The 20,532-nt window shown below is 36.5% G+C and overlaps 1 protein-coding gene across 3 annotated transcripts in view; it reads right to left on the reverse strand.

Annotated features, from left to right (window-relative positions):
* Window positions 1-714: 714 nt before the first annotated feature.
* The window catches only part of MYT1L (myelin transcription factor 1 like), a gene marked incomplete at both ends in the record, with an annotated part of 132,311 nt that continues 112,493 nt past the window's right edge, over window positions 715-20,532 (reverse strand). For 2 of the 3 annotated variants that reach the window (XM_084283981.1, XM_084283980.1), the window contains 4 exons: window positions 715-855; window positions 1,173-1,316; window positions 5,835-5,938; window positions 6,791-6,882. In XM_084283981.1, the coding sequence (XP_084140107.1) occupies window positions 715-855; window positions 1,173-1,316; window positions 5,835-5,938; window positions 6,791-6,882 (481 nt within the window). Of the gene's footprint in view, window positions 856-1,160; window positions 1,317-5,828; window positions 5,939-6,790; window positions 6,883-20,532 lie in introns of those variants that run through there. The other variant, XM_084283982.1, reaches the window with a different exon arrangement.

The following is a 20,532-nucleotide window of genomic DNA, read 5'->3' on the forward strand; positions in this document are numbered from 1 at the left end:
TGCTTTGAATCTTCTGTCAAGTTTCCATGGCTTGATGTTGTCTTACAATAAATTACCCATTTTGTATCTTACATCTAATCCATGCCATTTTCTTGGAATTCAAAAAACCTCATTTTATTGCCCCCACCACACACCATCCTCCAAAAACAAAAGTCACATAATATTTTCAAGCATTGTTCAAAAATAAAGCATTTTTGCAACCAATTCTTGCTATGAAACAATATGCACACAAAATGTATTTCTTAAATCCCATAAAATCCTCCAACATGAGGCAAAATGATAGTGTTTAAAAAGTGGCTGCAGACCGCAACATTGTCATTCAAAGCTGTTTTTTTTTTGTCCATTTCAGTTCAAAATACTAAAACATTTAATCACTAAAGCATTAAAAAGAATTTACACTCTATTTATTTTGATCAGCTTACCTCTTCAGAAATATATATACCCCAAAAATGTGCATACATTAGCAGCTATAAACATTACATGGCATATCACACTATGTCAGCTTATATGAAAACGTACAAAATGTGAATGTATTCAAAAAACTATTCTGCAGTTACTATCTTTAAAGCAAGACATAAAATCATTATGAAGTCTTGTAAGCATAACACTGTCTCAAACAGAAATAAATATATAACACTTTCTGGTAAATTACAGCAGCAAAAAACAAGAGGCATCCTTTTTTTTAAGCAAGACTTTCACCACTATAGCAGCTGTTCAGACCTGAATTCCTCTCACAGCCTGCTTTATATTTTCCAGTAGGGCTTTATTTTCTGGACTCTGATAACGATCTTGATTTGTATACATGTCCGTCAAAGTGGTCACGTAAGCATCAAAATTTTGTTCATTGATTGGTTCCTACGAGATATTAAATAGTAGTTCATATACAACTTTTATTTTCTTAACCATATATTCATTTAAGCATAACATATTATCAAGGCATATTGCCACCATTTTTTATAATATTTAAAATGCCTATTTAGTTCTTACTTAAATTTACAGGATACACTGGAACAGGCCCTCCATGTCTTTGTTAGCAGTTAAATGTATCTTTATGGTTTCACTGTTGTTACCACAAATATCCAACTGGTTGATATAAACATAAAAAAGACATCTATTGTATGAAGTGAACTGAAGATCGCCAAATTCCTTAACTTGTGCTCTCAATCACTTACCATATGTGGCAGCTGGATATTAGCTAGACTATGAATTAAAGACTGGCTTAAATTGGCCAATTCATGAAGAAGAGACTCATTTTGCTGTTCAATTACTTTGTTCTCCTCTTCTATCGTCTTCAGGTTGCTCTCCATTGTGGTAATCTAAAATGGACAAATTTGTGTACAATGTAATATAAGGCAAACTATTATTAAGCATGTGCTCATCAAAGGGAGTGATAACAGATATACCAGAGAAAGGAGAGAAAAATTGTAAGATCATTCACTCAAATTAAAAATGGCTTGCTTGAGTCTACAATTCTTATAATTGTAAAAGGTTTCTAGTTCCAACTGTAAGTTGTTTAATGGCTTGTCTTTTTAATATTGGCAATAATGAATGGACTTGGATTTTTGGATTTAGTTCCATTGGTTTAGAGCTTTTTTTTTTTTTTTTTTTCAATTGAAAGACATTACAATGGACCTTAGCTCTACACATTTCTCCATGTGGTTTAACACTTCCACTCCTAGCAGCCTACCATGCTCTTAGTCAATGGGACATTCTGCAGGAAGTCATTTATTTCATATATTTTTTGCAACACATGTTTTGCTAGTTAAACATGCACTCCTTGCTGCCCAAATGCAATTACTCTTTGGTAATTGTATTTTGATTCTGTGCAAATTCACAGGGTTGCTTTTGAAAGCTGAACAATGCACAATATTTCAATATATATACAAATTCTGAAAGTGTTTTAATAAATACAACTTGCAAAACTGAAGAAAATTTGCACACAGTGAAGTGAGTGGATTTTTTGGAGCACATCCACTTTTACAGTTGAATACAACTGAGTATGTGCTGCTGGTATTCAAGGTGACCAGCCACAAAATATCTCCAGTCTTGTGTGGGGCTGGGCTTGAGCATTGCAGAGGCAATTTACCAAGCTCATGTAGAGCATAGTACTAAGAAAGCTATAAGGATTTCAGATGAGCATTGGATTATGTTCAACCCATCAAGAGCACATGAAGAGCTCACTCGTACCTGTTAACGTTTTTCTTTAGAGACTTGTCCTTACTTTCCACACTGGATGACAACTGTTAACAGTTATTACAAACTATGCAGTGTGTGCTTGTATATGTAGGTTAAAATAAGCATTGACAAGAGGGCAGAAAAAGAAGCCAGAGAAGTGGAAAAAATGCTAAAGAACACAAGGTTTTAAATTCCCAAAATAAGCTTAATCCATTTCTACTTTGGCATAGAGGGTGAACAGTGGGAAGAATCAATAGAATTTAAACACTGAGCTAAAGTTTGTGTTTGTGCAGTAGTAGCAGGCAGAAGGGGAAAAGGTTATGTGAATATTAACTTGACCAGGGTCACTATATTTTGGCAGTTTCTGTCATAATCAGGTTGTTAGATGCCTCGAGTTTTATTGTAGATCCAGAGTTTTACTCTGCTTATGGAAATATAAGTCATTGGTTGATAGACATAACTTTGACAAGAGATGTGGCAACATAATCTTTAAGTAGCTCTGACTTTGACTACAGTTGTATATATAGCAATTAATCCAACCTGTCAGTATTGCAGGGGCTTGATCTGTCATAATTAATTGATGTTGAGTTATTTCTACAACATATTATAGTAGACAAAATACTTTTCTTCAGCGTTGGAACTGGAAACACATTCTCCTCTCTTGTTTTGCTTTCAGTTTGTGCATGTTAGAGAGCAATTCTGTATGCAGACACAAAGCATCATTCATAGGTGCTTGTTAGTCAGTTGTGCTCTGATATATACCCTAAAAACTTTTTTATATTACAAACCAGCACAAAGAGCTTGAGGTCAATGAAGGCCCATTTAAATACGACATGGTGCTGCTGTCTCATGATAATTTAAGCAGCTAGAAAATCTATAAAAATTTATAGTTGAGCACTGGCACCTGAAAAGATTTTTTTTTTTTTTTTTTTTTTTTTCCCACTGGGTTGTGTCATGTCACATGATGACTATCTGAAAATAATTTGAAGATTTTTCTTCCCCTCCTTACCCCCCAAACATATGTGTTTCTACCCCTCTCATACTTTCAGACTGGAATGTTAAATTAAAAAAAATAAAAATAAAAATAAAAATAAAAATAAAAATAAAAATAAAAATAAAAATAAAAATAAAAATACTAGAAGATATTAATTTAAAAATGCTTTTTTTTTTTTGAATTTTTTTCAAAAGGGCAACTGAGTAGAGGAGAGTGTTATAAATGTCCCAACTGAGAAAAAGTCTGCAGCATGACTTCTCACTGTATTTAATATAAAAAATTCTATATGGAAGGGAAGTCCCAGGTGTAGGAAAAGCTTTCACTAGCATTTACAATCATATGGAATGAAAATAAATATGAAATGTAACTTTTGCTAGTTCTGGTGTTCACAGAGTTATCACTATTTTACCATTGTGCATTTCCCACCTGTTAAGTTTTATTAAAATACAGGCAGATGCAGGCGGTATGTTTTTTTTTGTTTGTTTGTTTGTTTGTTTTTAGGGTTTATCAGTAAACATTTTATTTTACTTAATATAATTTTACTATTGAAAAAAGAGGGAACTGTTGACTTGGATCTTCTTAATAGATTGATAATGACTATGATATAACTATGTGTTGGAAATGTAAATTTCTTATCTTAGGAGAGTGCAGTAATTCAAAAGTGAAGCCTCCGAATTTTTGTTTGACTCAGCTGGGATTTTCCCAGCATCAGCTGGGATTTTCTGATAGTCATCAGTAGCTACTTGGGTTAGAACTGCTAAGTATTAGACCAGACTGGCCAAGGTGGCTGGGGAATCTCTGATATTGTAGGCAGTAATGAACAGGTAGAGAAGCATCTGCCAGAACTGGCTTAGGAAGAGCTACAGAGCAGGGAGGGAAGAAGACAGGTGGATAAAATAACCTTTCAAGGTCTCCTATAGCTCTATTTTCCAGAATTCTAATTATTTTAATTTATTTTAATTATTCCATTGCCAATCATTTTACCCTTTTCCTTAATTTGTTGCACCAAGGTGTGAAAAACATCCTCTGAACTTGATCCAAGTTCAAGTAAAATCATCAGTTGAGCGTTTTTTGTTTTGTTTTGTTTTTCCAACACTATCGAGTGCTCCCAGGTAGGGCCTTATCTGATTTCCTAAGAATATGCAAAGTCTGAGGTGTGAAAAAACTGGATTTGAGATTACTGAAGTACTTTTTCTGTACTCATTTCAGGTCAAAACGTGATGTGAAACTACTGGCTAAATCTATTAAAATTTATGCATATTTCATGTTTGTGATAGTGTCTTCATGGCTTTATTTATTTTATTTTTTTTTAATTTATAGGGGCACAAAACAAAAATGCAGAAAGTTATTGAAACTAGAGCATTTACTTCAAATACATTTTAAGTTAGCTAAACTGCTTCAAGTTTTTAAAAATTTCTATTTGAATAGCACCTAAAGCACAGTATTAAGCAAAAGAAAACAAATGGCAGCTTCCAAGCTGCCAGATTCAAAACTTGGGACCAAATCCTGCCAGTATTATATATATTGTTTTCTGCCACTGATTAGTCTTCTTGCTTTACAGTTTTGCAGATTTTGTCCTCATTACCCTACAATTATACTTGATCACATCAGAAAAATGTGAGAAACACAAGTCAAGTGTTATATAAAGTGCAATATAAATTTGGCTAACACTGGAAGTCAAAGAAAAATAGGCTGAAAGGGACATACCCTGCCCCTGCTTATGAGTATACAAGAGGATGAGGACAATGGACGTGAGACTCTTCTCTGCAAGCAGTACACAAAGAATTGGCATAGAAGAGTCACCTCTGTTTTTATCAGTATCAATGGGCATTCAATTACTATGATCATGGACTAAAGACTGATAAACAGTGAGAACTGTAGCAAAGCTTACTGTTACTGTCTGTATTCAAATCATGCGTAGATAACAGCACCAAACACTAAGTTGGACAATGGAAAATGTCAGGGAAGGAATTCAATTAATTTCCTTCTTTTTCCTTTTCCATTCAGTGTTAGGACTGGTGAAAAATGAGAGTAAAATGAGGCTTTAAATAGTCTAATGTTAGCTTTTCCTTGTTTTTTTTTTTTTTTTTTAACAGATTTATGGGAAACCTAAAAGGATTTAAGCTGGATCTGTGAAACCACTTTTCCTGCCAATGGCTGTACTTAGTGTACTAAACAATGAAGTGAAACAGGTATTCACTTCACTACCTAAATTTCATTTGTAACACAAACCTGACAAAAGCCATTTTATTCATCTGGGCTCCTTTGTCTTGCAACTTATGTTAATGACCATAATCCAACCTAACATTTTAACTGCTATTAGAAATCACAGAAACACAGAATTGTAGGGGTTGGAAGGGAACTCAAGAGATCATCGGGTCCAACCCCCAAATGTGTATAGAGCCTTAGCAAGGGGAAATGCAAAGCTGAACTGGCCACTGTTTTAGACAGTATAATTTGCTAAGGCTTTTTTTCTTGTTCCCATAGTTGTAACTGATGAGAAAATTGCATAATGGATAGTTTACCGATTTTATAAATCACTCACATATAAATATGTGAGGCATATGGAAGCATATATGAGGCATATATTTCCCATATTTCTTTTATTTATTTATATATATTTTTTGAAAAAGCATCTGAATTTAGGGCTTCATAAAACTGTTACCTGAGTTCTGAGTTTAATCATATCAGCTTCCATCTGGGAGTTGGATTCATTTAGTTCCTTGATTTCTTCGTCTAACTGTTTAATTTCTTCATCATTTTCTATACCTATGTGATATAAGAATAAAAGGGATGTTAAAATAACTAAGCTTTAAATTGTAGTTCAGCAAATTAATTATTTCCATATTTGAAATTAAATTTATTTCAAGTCATAGTACAAAAGAAAACAAATATATAAATAAAACATTCTTCAACCTTGTGTTCTGAAGTTAAAACAATGTGTTTTCCCACTACTTTTAAAAATTGCAATAATTTTCCAAATAGAGTGATGAAAATGCCCAGAGAATCAATTACACCCTTTCTCTTTTTATATACTGATTTTAACTTTGAATTAAAAGAATGATACCCGTAGCAACAAATTCTGCTGCACTGTCATAGTTAACTTATTTGAAAGATTATGTCCATTTATAGATCTTCCGAAGGAAAAGAAAATATCTTAACATGTTCTCTTCATATGGCAATGTTTTCAAAATAATTTGTAACTAATTTAGAAGATTTTTTTTTCCATAACACTGTGAAATTTTGTTGATGCATTAGGATATTGTGATTTGTCTGTTGCTTTTAATAATTTAATATAATTTTAATAGTTTTTGAATCCTGCAACAACATACGACCACCTATCCACCTTGGTGAATGAGATATGAACTGGAAAATTACAATCATATATTTTACTTAGAAATATTTTAGTGTTTTAGATCTAGATAGGCGCAACAAACCTGTCTGTCCCACTCCACTGTAGGTTCAGATTTCCACTTCATAAAGCCCAGTTTTAATTCTACTGACAATGAATTCACTGTTTTTACTACAAAGATTTACACAAACAGAAAAAAACCCATAGAGTAGTGATAACTTTAGCTTACAAAGAAATAATATTTAAAAAGGTGATGATTAAAAATTTACCATTACTGGCCCGCTGCTTTATTGTTAACATTTGTTCTCCAGACAGCTTTGCTTTCTTCATTGCCGAAGTAGCTCTGGGGCATCCTGATAAACTGTGAACAGTAAAGAGCCTGTTAATTTCGATAGGTTATTGAAAATAAATGTGTAATCCAAAACTGTAATAAAATCAGTATTAGAGACAGTTTATTGTCGCTGCACAGCACTGAAAGAGTGTGTTAGTCAGAAAAAAAAAAAAAAGACTTACCAGTAGAGATTTCATGGTTTTATTCTTCCATCCAAATTCTTTTTGTATAGACAGCTAATATAAAAGTCAAATACATCTTGTAAAAGTATAAATAGGGAACAACAATCCTATGTCCTATGTTCTAAAGATGCAATGCTCTTATTAAAAAGATGTATTTTAGAAATGTTACTGTGCAAATACTGCCCCTCAGATTTACATGCCCACTCTTTGAATTTCCACATATTTTAATTCACGCGTTGAAACAGGCACCTGAATGCTGACAGAAGGGGACATGAGCTACTGGTTGCATCCAAATAACTAACCCTTATAAGCTTTGCTTCTCTTTGTGAATATCACCTAAGAAGCTACATAAATTGATTCTTGAAAAAGCAGTAACTGCATGTTAGTTTTTCTGCTGAACCCAAAGAAAAGTCATTGCCCTAAAAACAACCTTGCTTTGGGATATATCTCTCTTATAATGTACATTTGTTACACTTATATATGTAGACTCAGTTAATGCTCAGTTAATGCTCATTCCCCATGTTGCCAAAATATTAAGTTTTTTATTACATTGTACAAATGTAATAAAAATTTGATAGCAAATGTGATCTTAGAGGGCTTATTGTTAAATTAAAAATAATGATCAGAAAGTGCTCCTATTTCATGTATAATTGTATACACCAAACTATCCTAATTTTCAAAATCACGTCCTTAACACACCATCACAAGTAAGATGAAATACATATCCAATCTATTTCAAGATGGAAAACTTTTGAACCTTGCTAAACAAGTCCATATTCCTTCAACATTCAAGATTTCTTAACCACTGAAACTGAATAATGATACACACATCTCAGAGCATACTGATAATATCACTGCAATATGGAACAAATTTCTGAGGAAGAAAAATTAAAAACATTTATTTAGGTATAGACCCAGCTAAAAAAAAAAAAAAAAAAAGTCTTCTGACTTAAGCATAATGTTAAATTATTGAAAAGGTTTCTCTAAAAAGCCTGGGCTACTATTATCAAGTGCAGCCATCTAAAAGAAGTAAACTTTTACCAGAAAAATGTCTAAAAATTAAATGTTTTCTCAGAAGAAAAAATTGGTTTTTGTTTGTTTGTTTGTTTGTTTTATTAATCCAGAGACATTACTGAAAAGATATGTAATACAACAACACTGGTACTATCAAGAAATAGCAAGACTTAGTAACTTTTTACTGTTGCCTAAGCGGTTGCACACAAGACTATTATTCCAAGCTCTGCTACAGCCCCACTGCATAACGATAAACTAATTTCCCCTTGAAGTGTAAAAGGGAGTCTTGAGGAAGGAGGAGAGGAATAGGCATTTGGGGAAAAAATCATCGATGCAGGGACAGGAATGAAAGATAAGAGTATATGCAAAATTTCTGCATCATTTAATTGGCTTCATTTTTTGTATCATCTTATTTAATGAATTTCCTCATATTTTTCCTTACTCTTTTTCAGGAGTTAGGATCATTAGGCATTGTAACAACTGCATTAGTTTACTCTTATTTTGAACCTCAGCCTTTTCCTCCCTAAAGGTCTTAACAGCTAGGTAAACCCTCAAAATAAAACTATCCCCCAAAACAGCCCATAAATTCAGTATTCCTACTCTATGCAGAGCAACATGAAACCTGGGTGCCTGAATTGCACATACCTGAAATTATGGAATAATGAAAGAAAAAGTACAGTCACAAGTATCAGAAATTTACTGTGACATTCAGTGTGCTTACATACAACCTTTCATGCTTAAATCCCATCTTATTCCCAGGGTCCAGTCAGACACACCTAGCTTGCAGGACTGCCTAACCTTCCCAGCTTGTCTGAAAGGCTACCTCCACTAGCGTGTATACTCCGGGCTTCTCAGATTATGCTCTCGTGCTGTGGCCCCAGGCATAACGCTTTATATTTACACTATAAAGCTTTCTTACTTTTCAAAAACAGAGCGGTCACATTCCAGCTACCTAGTATAAGCAGTCTCTGGCCTGTGCTGTCACCTTTGAAAAGCTATCTGTTGGAAGGGTAGGATATATGCCTCTGCTGCAATTCAGGCATATTGCCACTAGGTGTCTTCTGCCTGAACTTGAAACGGAAAGAGCTGGGTCCTGCAAGAACTGAGGGAGAGTTGCTTTACATAGATTTCTTGCCTTCTCCTAGAGGCGCTGTACAGCCAGATGAGACATGGGCTAGTGAGGGGAAAGGCAGAAGGTCTGCTAGGGAAGATGCAGAAGGCTTCTGTATCCTGCAGCTAAACTGATTGTGTTCTTCCTCACTAGTGATCTAATAGGCACAGATGGAGGATGACTTTGACAAAAATGTCTTTCTTTCCATGATACCGTGTCCCCAAATACCTGACTAGAGCCTCCTTTGACCTTTTTACCCTTTACACACATGGCTATAATATGTGCATCATTGCAGTGCTATGAATACTTTTAGTTTGTTGTGTTATTGTCTTTAGAAGAGGTCATACATGAACAGAAGCTCCTGACTTTTCCTGTAGCTTTGCTTAATTTAAGAGAACATTCTATACTCCCAGAGGCACCATATTCAACACATGGGAAGATGCCAAAGTCAGACCATGCCATCAACTTCCTCTGCAGGTCTTTATTATCAAATCTGTACCTCCACTAGTTGTATATGGTAATGTAAGTGGACTAGTTCAATTTCCAGGCACTTAGGAATTCAATGAATAATATACTAAAGTATATTTCACTTCACTACATTCCTCAGAAATAGATAAAACAAGATAGTTATATGCATCCTCTTTGCTCAGCTATGTTGTTAAGTTACCTAAAAATACTTCAAATCATTCAAAAAGTAGCTGAGGACTCTGGGGAGTTTCTGCTCTACAAGAACATTCTACCACTTCCTTTCTATCTTCTTGACTATGCTTACTTGTCCTAGAAAAACAACCAAAAGAGGACAGGACATATGGAAAGATAAGAAGAGAAGAAGGGCTAAGTCAGCATTACACCAGAAGCAGGCTGTTGTACAAAAGCTGAACCTCACTATGTGGGAAATTACCCAAAAAGCTTCAGCTGAGATTCCTGTGAGACTGGGAGTAACTCCAGATTTCTAGGAGACTACTAGACTACTGGGGATAGAATAAGACAGAAGACTACTTCTGGAGACAGAAAAAGAGCAGGTATGATTTTATTTGTCTCAAATATCATTAGATTTTATTTGTACAAAAGAGTAGAAGTGAATTCCATTTCAGCACTTCAAGAGTATACTGGTTTATAGTATACTGTTTTTATTACTGGTTTTAGAGTAATTTTCTTAGTAATTTTCCTAGTAGCTCACATGATTCCATGTTTTGGATATGTGATGAAAAAGTGGTGATAACACTTTCATGTTTCAGTTGTTACAGAGCAGTGCTCACACAGAGCCAAGGACTTTTCTGCTCCTTGTGCTGCCCAACCAGCAAGGAGGACAGGAAGGCACCAGGAACTCTGAGGGGACACAGACAGGACAGCTGGCCCAGGCTGACCAAAGGAATGTCCCACAGTGTGTGGCATCATGCTCAGCAATAAAACTAGGGGAAAGAAGAAAAAAGGGGAGGAAGTTGGGAGTGATGGCATTTGTCTTCCCAAGTAACCTCTATACATGATGAGCCCTGCTTTACTGGAAAGGGCTGAACATCTGCCTGCCAAAGTGAAGTATTGAATGAATTCCTTATTTTGCTTTGCTTGTGCACACACCTTTTGCTTTACTTATCAAGTTGTCTATCTCAGCCCATATCTCACTTTTACCTTTCTGATTCTCTTCCCCATCCCATTGGGCAAGGAGCGAGCAAGTGACAGTGTGGGACTTACCTGCCAATTGGCATTATACACAAGAAAGAGTTAAGGAAAATATGCTGTAAGAATCTAAAACAAAACAAAACAAAACAACAACAACAACAAAAAAAGACCAAGACAAACATGCTAGCTAGTAGTTTTGATAAGGATAATATCAAGTTTAAAGTCTATATAGTTGATGCCTGTGTCATAGGCTTTCTATTACAAGTGAAATTAGTATGAAATCCTGGTTTGGTTTATATTTTTATTTTTCAATAAAACTTACACTGACTTTTAAACAAATATGGAAGTCTTCTGCTTGTTTACTCTAGTAAAGAACTTGTAAAATTAATCACAGTTATCTTCCTTGCTGCTGCCATTATTCTCATACACATGAGAAATCATGCAAAAGAAGACATAAACATAATTGAGCTTTCTTTTTGTAATAATAATAATAATAATAATAATAATAAGTCTTTCAACTGTCATTGCTGGGGGTATGTCTGTAATAAATACAGTATAAAGATACTGACTGTACTGGCTCTGTACTGGGTAAAACCACCACATTGACACAGCATTTCTCTCTGTCAGATTGTGGATACCATAGGGCTTGAAGTTACATCATTTTAGGTGTGGCTGTGAGAAGCACCAATACCCAGCTCTTTCTTCCCTCTGAATTTCTGATTCAGCAGGAGCTGTGAGCTGCTACTGCCACAGAGACAAGTCACCAACAGCCAGCTGGTCATTAACACCATGTCTTCTTAAGATGCCATGCCTTTTGGTTCTCACTGAATTTCTACTGTCAGGTTTAATCTCTAATGTGAGAGAAAACAAAACAAAACAAAACAAAACAAACAAACAAACCCCATAAAAAGTGCAGTCTGGCATATCATCCTAGAAAGACAACCTCTGCAATAATTCATAAAATACTGTGATAAAATACTGTGAAAACAGGCACAATCAGCATGGGTTCATGAAAGGCAAGTCCTGCCTGACCAACCTCATCTCCTTCTATGACCAGGTAATCTGCCTGGTGGATGAGGGAAACTCTGTTGATATAGTCCACCTAGACTTCAACAAAGCCTTTGACACGGTCTCCCGAAGCATTCTCCTGGAGAAGCTGGCAGCCCATGGCTTGGACAAGTACACTTTTAGCTGCATTAAAAACTGGCTGAATGGCCAGGCCCACAGAGTGGTGGTGAATGGAATGAAATTCAGCTGGTGACCAGTCACCAGTGGTTGTCCCCAGGGGTTGGTGTTGGGACCCATCTTCTTTAATATCTTTGTTGATTATTTAGACGATGGAATTGAGTGCACCCTTAGTAAGTTTGCAGATGACACCAAATTGGGGGGAAGTGTTGATCTGCTGGGGGGTAGGAAAGGCCTGCAGAGGGACCTGGACAGGTTGAATCAATGGGCAGAGGACAATGGGTTTAGGTTCAACATGGCTAAGTGCCGGGTCCTGCACTTCGGTCACAACAAGACCATGCAATGCTACAGGCTTGGGGCAGACTGGCTGGAAAGCTGTGCAGAGGAAAATGATCTGGGGATGTTGGTTGATGCTTGCTTGAACATGAGCCAGCATTGTGCTCAGGTGGTCAAGAAGGCCAACGGCATCCTGGCTTGTATCAGGAATAGTGTAGCCAAAAGGACCAGGGAGGTGATCGTTCCCCTGTACTCAGCTCTGGTGAGGCTGCACCTCGAGTACTGTGTTCAGCTTTGGTCTCCTCAGTACAAGAAGGACATCGAGGCCCTGGAGCATGTCCAGAGAAGGGCTACAAAGCTGGTGAAGGGCCTGGAACACAAGTCCTATGAGGAGCAGCTGATGGAACTAGTCTGGAGAAGAGAAGGCTCAGAGGAGAACTTATTGCTCTCTACAGCTACCTGAAAGGGAATTGTGGGGAGCTGGGGGTTGGCCTCCTCTCACAGGTAACTAGTGATAGGACTAGAGGGAAGGGCTTCAAATCACGCCAAGGGAGGTTTAGATTAAAAATTAGGAGATATTATTTCTCAGAAAGAATAGTCAGGCATTGTAACGTGTTGCCCAGGGAAGTGGTGGCGTCATCATCCCTAGGGGTGTTCAAGGAAAGGTTTGATGTGGTGCTTAGGGACATGGTTTAGTAAGTGATGTTGGTAGTAGAGTGAAGGCTGGACCAGATGATCTGAAAGATCTTTTCCAACTTTAATGATTCTGTGATTCTGTGAAACCCAGTCATCTGCAAGTTATGCAGAAAGACTTATATGCACAAATTAGGATAAAGTATATATATATGCACCACAAATATGTATATACATATATATGGTGATCACATTTGTTAAGAGTTGAACACAATGGGAATAATTCATTTTATTTCTTGTTTAGGAATCTGGTAACATTTCTGCAACCTATGCCTAGACTTATATTCACAGGATTTAGAAAATAAGGTGAAATTAGTCCCCAGATAAAAGGAAAATTACTGGAAGGAAAAAAAAAAAAAGTTTGAAAGGGATATCTCAGTCTTAGTACAAGTTTACCAACAAATCTAGTTTAAAACAAATGTGAGCTAAAATGCTGAACTGCTTCAAGAATGTAATTGCACTGTATTCAGGGATACAAACAAGAAAGGCTAGCTGAGTAGAGGGATCATTGATCAAGTGGAGTGATTGTCTGGGTGACTGATTTTAGTTATCTGGGTTTCATCTGTGCTCTGTTAACTTTTTTTTTTTATTATTATTATTTTTATTTTTTTTTTTTGCCTCAGCAGGCAGATGTAGTCTGGGTCTATCTTGAAGCTGAAGGAATTGTACTCAGCCTGTCAAGTGAAGAAAACATTTCCAAAGAGGGAAGGAGGGATGTGGGAAAGGAGACATAGGTCAAATAAAAGGCAACTTTTTTATTTGGTGTGTGAAGTGCTGAATTTTACAGATAAAAAACAGGAAGTAAAGAAAACAGAGTCTTAATCTGGAGTAAGCAAAAAGCATCCTGAGTGATAACTTTATAAACATTATAAGATCTTAATGGATTCACTACCACAGTGTTTTTTGTTTGTTTGTTTTTTCAATCTTAAGAAAATGAAACATTTTACCTGACAAGTAGCGTCATCCACAGACTAAAGAAAGAGAATGGGACCTCTGCTGACTAGAGATAGATCCAAAACAAGCCCCACATTAAATCCTTTTGAAATGCTGGGAAATATAGATCACACTAAAAACTACTGCTTCATTTTGTTAATGGATGAAACCTTACTCTTAAAACTAAGCTTCTGAGCTGTTTGGTAATGTTTGAAATTCAAGTTAAGTGATCAAACTCAGTGATCAAAGTGGCCCTTTCCTTGGTTTAATATTAAACACATCAGCCATTCATTATTTTTCTTTCTATATTGAGGAGTATCAGCTGTAGAGATTTCCTTATTCCCGTGAGTAAACTCTGCTACACACCTGAAAAGATGAAATTCTCTATGAAAAACTCCAGCAGAGATAAAAGAACCCTTCCTGCCCAATATTCATTTTTATTTACACTCAAGGGTGACTGACTTATCCCCAGCTTCTTGCTGAACTGAGAAGTCCAGACTGAAGGAGTCCAGAATTGTTAGCAGTAGAGAGGTTCTGCAAACAAGGTAGTTTTGTTTGTGTTTCTGCCTAAAGAATTTTTGGGCGCGTTTCCATTTCACGCCTGAATGCTGGCGTAGAAGAACTTTCAGTTAAATTTTCAGTCATGAGGAAAATACAGGCTAAGAGGACTAAAAGCCTGATGCAATGTAGAAAGTGGCAGCTTCTAATCCAAGCTGTTTTCTGAAGCTGCTAAAGAATGATGAGATTTGATTTTGTTTAAATAAATCTTCTGGAACTTAGAAGCATCAAAACACAACTCAAGTGGCTAAAGAAGAAATATAGGTATTATGATTAAAAACAAAATGTAAACTTCTCAATATTTTAATGATACCAGATCGTTGTTTGTGAGAGACTTCCTATAATGAACTGCGTTCTTATCTTGGAGGGGAGGGTTAAAGTAGCATTAAATCAGGTTGGTCAAGTAACAAATGGACAACAATAGAGTGAATGGTCATGATACCCACAAGCTGAGAGAGTATTTTTTTTTTTTTTATTCGAGATTTAAAAGGCAAAATAGTTTTATAGTTTAATTATGCCTACCCCCCTCCCCCCCCCAAAAAAAAAAAATATATATAAAATAAAAATCAAGTTATAAATAAAACAAAATAGAAAATATGCAGAACTGTTAACATTGCCAAGCTGAGAGAAAAGGCTATGGCAGAAGGCTTAATTTGAAAGGAATCGCCCTGGGGCAAAAATATACAACAGGAAAGAAAAGAGTTATTGAATCTCAAAATGCCGCAACTTTAAGAACACTGCCAAATTTGCCCTTCATCTGGGCATGGCTACTCCTGAGGCAAATTTACATCAAGTTTTGTTCATTGAAGTTGCTTACTCAGCAAAGAGGCTCTGTGTGTGGGCTTCTCACATGTGCTAATGAATGTTGACCTGTATCATCCCTGAACAGGGAAAGGGTTTTTGTCTGTTGTCCAATGATGTAATAGCTGTGTCAAAAATCCCTCATTACTCTCAGGTGAGGGAGGAAATGTTGCAGCATGTTCTGTGATTTGCAGGTGGCCCTAGCACCTGTTAAGTTGCAGGAAAGGAGTGTGCACTTAATACAGCAGCATTGAGCAGAGTCTCTTAGGAGCTGGGGGACCAGCTTTGGCTACTGGAAAATGTATCAACCTTGCTCCTGTTTTATGACTGCACATAACAGGACAGATGACTTGAAGACCAGTGAATTTACTGGTCAGTCAAACAGGGCACATAATGTTGTGAAGGAAAAGATAGGCTGAGACTTCCCTGTGTATAAATAGGTAAGGTGTATCTCTAGCTAAATGTCTCTGATTAATGTGCTTGGGTGAGCAAAAATTTCAAGTAACCTGTTTAGTGAACAAGCCCTGCTAACTTTAGACGCTTAAAATGAAGCACAGTTTCTCTAGGCATGACACTAAACAACAGAGAGAAAAAAGTACTTCAAGAGGAAAATTTGTCACACATGAAATCTAAAAAGCCATACAATCCATACAGTGATCTCTACTTTTTTTTTTTTTTTTTTTTTTTTTTTTTTTTTTTTATGGGCTATGTCTGTAATGAGGACAAACAGGCTCATAACCTGAGAGCTTCTGCTAAAGTGCCTGGAATCAAGGAGATGTGCCACTGCAAGCACATGTACAAATTACTCTCTGCTGTCATTTGTCAGCTCTGCTCAGCAAAATGATTTTTCTTGTTTATATTATGCTGTCTGCTTTTCCTAGCATGAATTTCATATTATTTTCTCCTTGACTTTCCCAAGGTAAATAAGCCTCTTAAGTCCTTTCAGATTAGCTCTCTGTTAGGAGTCTTTCAGTTTAATAGACTGTATATTTGATTATAATGTTATTCCATCCTTCTTCTAAATTGTAATGAAAAGAGCTGGCAGAATGACCCACAGTTTAAGAGCCCAACTCCTTCAACGACCAGGCTTTGCTTTTAGTCACTCCTGACTTATGCCTATTTTTAAGTGATCTGACTGCAATCATCCACACTAGGTGTCTGCCTCAGGATCATTTTTTTTTTTTCCAAATGTTATAGGAAAAAAATAAAAATCAATTTCTCAGAATATATTTGTATACCCTTGTTTTGGTAATATACACTGTCTTGTCCATATTGAGGGGGAAAAAACAATAATTCAGTGAATATTTCTAATTGTCTATAAATTGGAGTAAGACCTGACATTTCATGAGGTCTTGTTCTGAGTTTAGAGATATATTCTGCTGTCCTCATGAAAGTGTACATGGATTTGGCAGAGTTATAAGCCTCTGACTGGACATGTTCAGTAGATAAGTGTTAGCATTTGGGCGCTAGACACTTGGTATATTTTGTGTGCATGGCAACTGAGAGCACTCCAGGCCTTTCTCTGCCATCAGGTCTGTCCAGGACAGCAGGGTGCAGGGAAGAAGGGTGCTTGCTAGGAACAAAGTTGGTGAGACCAACTGACCTGTTTTGCTGGTGCTCAGAAGAAACACATTAGAAGACTGATGTCTACTCAACCAGACAGGGCCTGGACATGGCCTCAAGCCACGTCTAAGGCTCAGGCCAACTAGCACTCTTCCCAGCATTGTTCAGGCACCATTTTAGTACATTTAGTGGATTTAGTAGACTTTATTGCAGTCTACGGTCACCAAAAGACAGCTTATATACAGCCACTATAATTCTTATGTACAGGAATGGGTGTACAGACATGAAACACTGCACATCTGGGTATAAAAAAGTACAGACATGAGACACTGCACATCTGGGTATATATGCTCATTTTGGCATAGCCTGGGAGTCTGATTTTAATACCTGATGAATGGAAATCTGGATCAGACTGTATTTTTTTCTTTTTAGTTTAATATTTTTCTTCTTTGTTTATATATTATTACACTCAATTTCCATGTTTCTCTCCTTGCCTTCTTAGAAATCTGTCAGCACATTTGCATGTCTCTCATCTTTCCATAATGTCAACATAATGACACTTGTCACTGTTGTAATTACTGTCAAATACAGTGAGTTTGGTTAATTCTTCTATGCTCTTAACACTGTATGACTTTCTCCTGCTGAATTGCAACCTAGTGCTTCTAGGGAAAAATATAAATAAGTAGAAAGCAGCAAAATAAACCTATGGCAGAGAGTGAACAGGCAGATAAACAAAGAACAACAATAAAAAAAAACAGATTCAAAAAAACTACTTAGTGAAATAATAATAATCAAGAGTGAATTAATGTTGGCTCAACTGTGGAAGTGTATTTGTCAACTTACTGTACTAACAAATAAAACAAAGGACAAGAGTTGACTTGACAAGAGGATTGGCTAGAAATATTAACAACCAAATAACTGAATGAATTGCATATTAAAGTCTTATATATCTGTAGCCTGACCGTATTTATGTTTAATAAATATATGAATGAAAGCTTTCAGCATCATCTTCAACATAGCATATGAATAGCTTTCATAAGTAACTTTTAATCTTTTTATTCCCCATACATATAATTTCTGGACACAAATTCCGTATAAGTGTGATGTTTTGGAAATTCAGAGAATTTGTTTATGTTTTTAAGAATACTCACAATTATTTCTTTGTTGTTTTTACACACAATATTTTATAATGAAACACATCATTTTTGCACTATGGCTCACAGCACTGTAGCTGTGTATCTTCTGATGTCTTTAATTTGGATTAGTCCACAGTACTTTGTATCATATATATATATGACCTGATCTAACTTTATATATATATATATATGGTTTTTTTTTTTTTTTAACTTAAGAATCTGAGCTTAACTAAAACCTTAACTTAAGCATCTGAGCTTAACTAAAAGTCTTTTCATTTATTTGCAAACAACAGATTTTATTATTATTATTATTATTGTCATTGTTATTATTTACATTTTAGCTTTTATTTCAAATAAGCTTTCTATTCTGACAAAGAGCTGATTCCTGTCAGGAACTGATTGCCTCCATCTAAATTCTAGGCACTTTCATTTCACTATGAACTGACAGGAGAAATGGAGAAATGAACTGAGATACTAGCTTTTAGTATCTCAGATGACTTAAGGTAATGTAAGTCCTGCTGTCTTATCTACAGGCCTCATACTATACTGCATCAACACAAATGCTATTTCAAGTCCAAGGCTCTGCAGGAATGTTTTTGTTAAAATGACAGAAGTTGCAATCTTATATAGGAAACATTAAAAAATCATAATAATCTGAATTCTCCTCAGGCTCAGTCATTTAACAAGGGGCAATGATCAACTTCCATATCCCTCCTGAGCATTTTTCTTCTAGGCTGCCACTGCTCCTTTTCTCTGTCTCCAACTTGACATGGGTGACTTCCCTCCCACACTTCTGTACTGGGTCTGGTTGGGATGGAGTTAACTTTCCTGGCAGCAGCCCATACAATGCTGTGCTCTGCACTTGTAGCTAGAACAGCCCTGTTATCACATTAGTGTTGTGTCTATTGCTGAGCAGTGCTGGCACAGCACCAGTATTCCCTCCAAACCCCCCAGAGCCAGCACGATGGGTGTGGGCAAGAAGTGGGGAGGGGATATCACCAGGGCAGATGCCCTAAAGCAACCAAAGGGATATTCTATGCCATATGGTGTCACACTCAGCAATAAAAGGTGGGAAAAGGGAAGGAGAGGGGGGCTCTTGTAGTGAAGATGTCTGTCCTCCCAATGTGGCTGAACATTGTTCGCGGGTGGGAAGCAGAGAATATTTTTTTCCTCTCTCTGTGCTTCCATGTGGCCTTTGCGTGTTATTCTCTTTTTCCCCTCTTTCTTTTTCCTTTAACCAAATTATCCTTATCTCAACCCATTAGCTTTTGTTTGTTTGTTTGTTTGTTTTGTTTTGTTTTTTGTTTTCCTCCAGTGTACTTCTCTTCCCCTTCCTTCTTTGAAGGAGGGGTAGTGAGAGAGCAATTGTAGTAAAGTTTGATTGCCCATCAGGTTAAAGCCACCACAACTTTCCACCTCTACATGCAGTCAGCTCCACACAGAGCCTTCTCTCATGGTCTGCTGCTGTAGCCCTTTGTAATCAAATAGCTCATTTCTAAATGCTTCATTCACTGAGCTAATGCCAAGTATTTTCTTGCTTTCAAATGCCAAAGGTGAAAAACACTGATGATAAGAGAGGATATGACTTCCAGCACACAGATTGAAAGCTCTAAACAACTTAGAAACAAATTTGCAGCCACTAGCACATGTCCGGAGGTGTGAAGTGTCTGGATTATCGACCTACTTCCCCTTCAGCACTCTGCATGCAAACAACACCCACAGATAAGCCCGTTGGTAAAATGTTCTTTGGACACAGGCTCAAATTACAGCCCTGAGCACCAGATTTGTCCATAAGCAGCACTTGCAAGCCTGCCCTTCAGGAACTGGTCACGTTAAAGTTTTTTTTTTTTTTTTTTTTTTTTTTTTTTTCAGACAATATCTGTTTCTAGCAAAAAAATAATGAGAAAAAGGATCTGCATATGAAATTTTACTGTTCCATCCTTCTTTCCTGACATTTATCATTTCCTGGATGCTTTGGGAGTTCAGGAACTCAGTAGTTCTCTGCAGATCTATGTGAGTATAGATGTCAGTCTGCTTCTAGCAAGCAGCTGCTGAAGACAATTCTTGCCTTGAGTTTTCATCTTTTCCTAACCTGCCTGTTTCCAGGCTTAGCAATGCAACTATGCTGCTCAGAGATGTGACCAACCTAGAGTTTTCAGAGGAAATAAGCCCTGGTGCTCCTTCGCCTCAGGATGTATAAACAAGATGCTGAATGAACTGAATGCACTGCTATTATCTTCCTACAGGCTTTCTGACAGCGTCACAATTAACTAGGTCTTCCTGTGTATAAAGTAAATAGCCCAAAACAGCCCTGTGTTTCTCATAACCACATCTCAATTTCTATTTACATTTCTTCCAAAGAGAAAAGGCACTGGATGATGTCTGCAACCCCTTCCAGCATATTTAAGCATTTTGCAAACCTTGTGGTGTGCTCTTGCTGGTCAAACACAAATCCTATTCTATAAACTTGTTTACAGATCTTGGAATCACACTGTCCTCAGTCAGGATACACGTACACTAAAGAAAAATTCCCCTTCTTCTCATTTTAATTTCTGTTTATTACTGACATAAACTTTAGCTTGTAATGGGGAAAATACTTAAAAATTAA

The sequence above is a fragment of the Netta rufina genome (assembly GCF_964035555.1).
Source record: "Netta rufina genome assembly, chromosome: 3".
Classification (NCBI taxonomy): domain Eukaryota; kingdom Metazoa; phylum Chordata; class Aves; order Anseriformes; family Anatidae; genus Netta; species Netta rufina.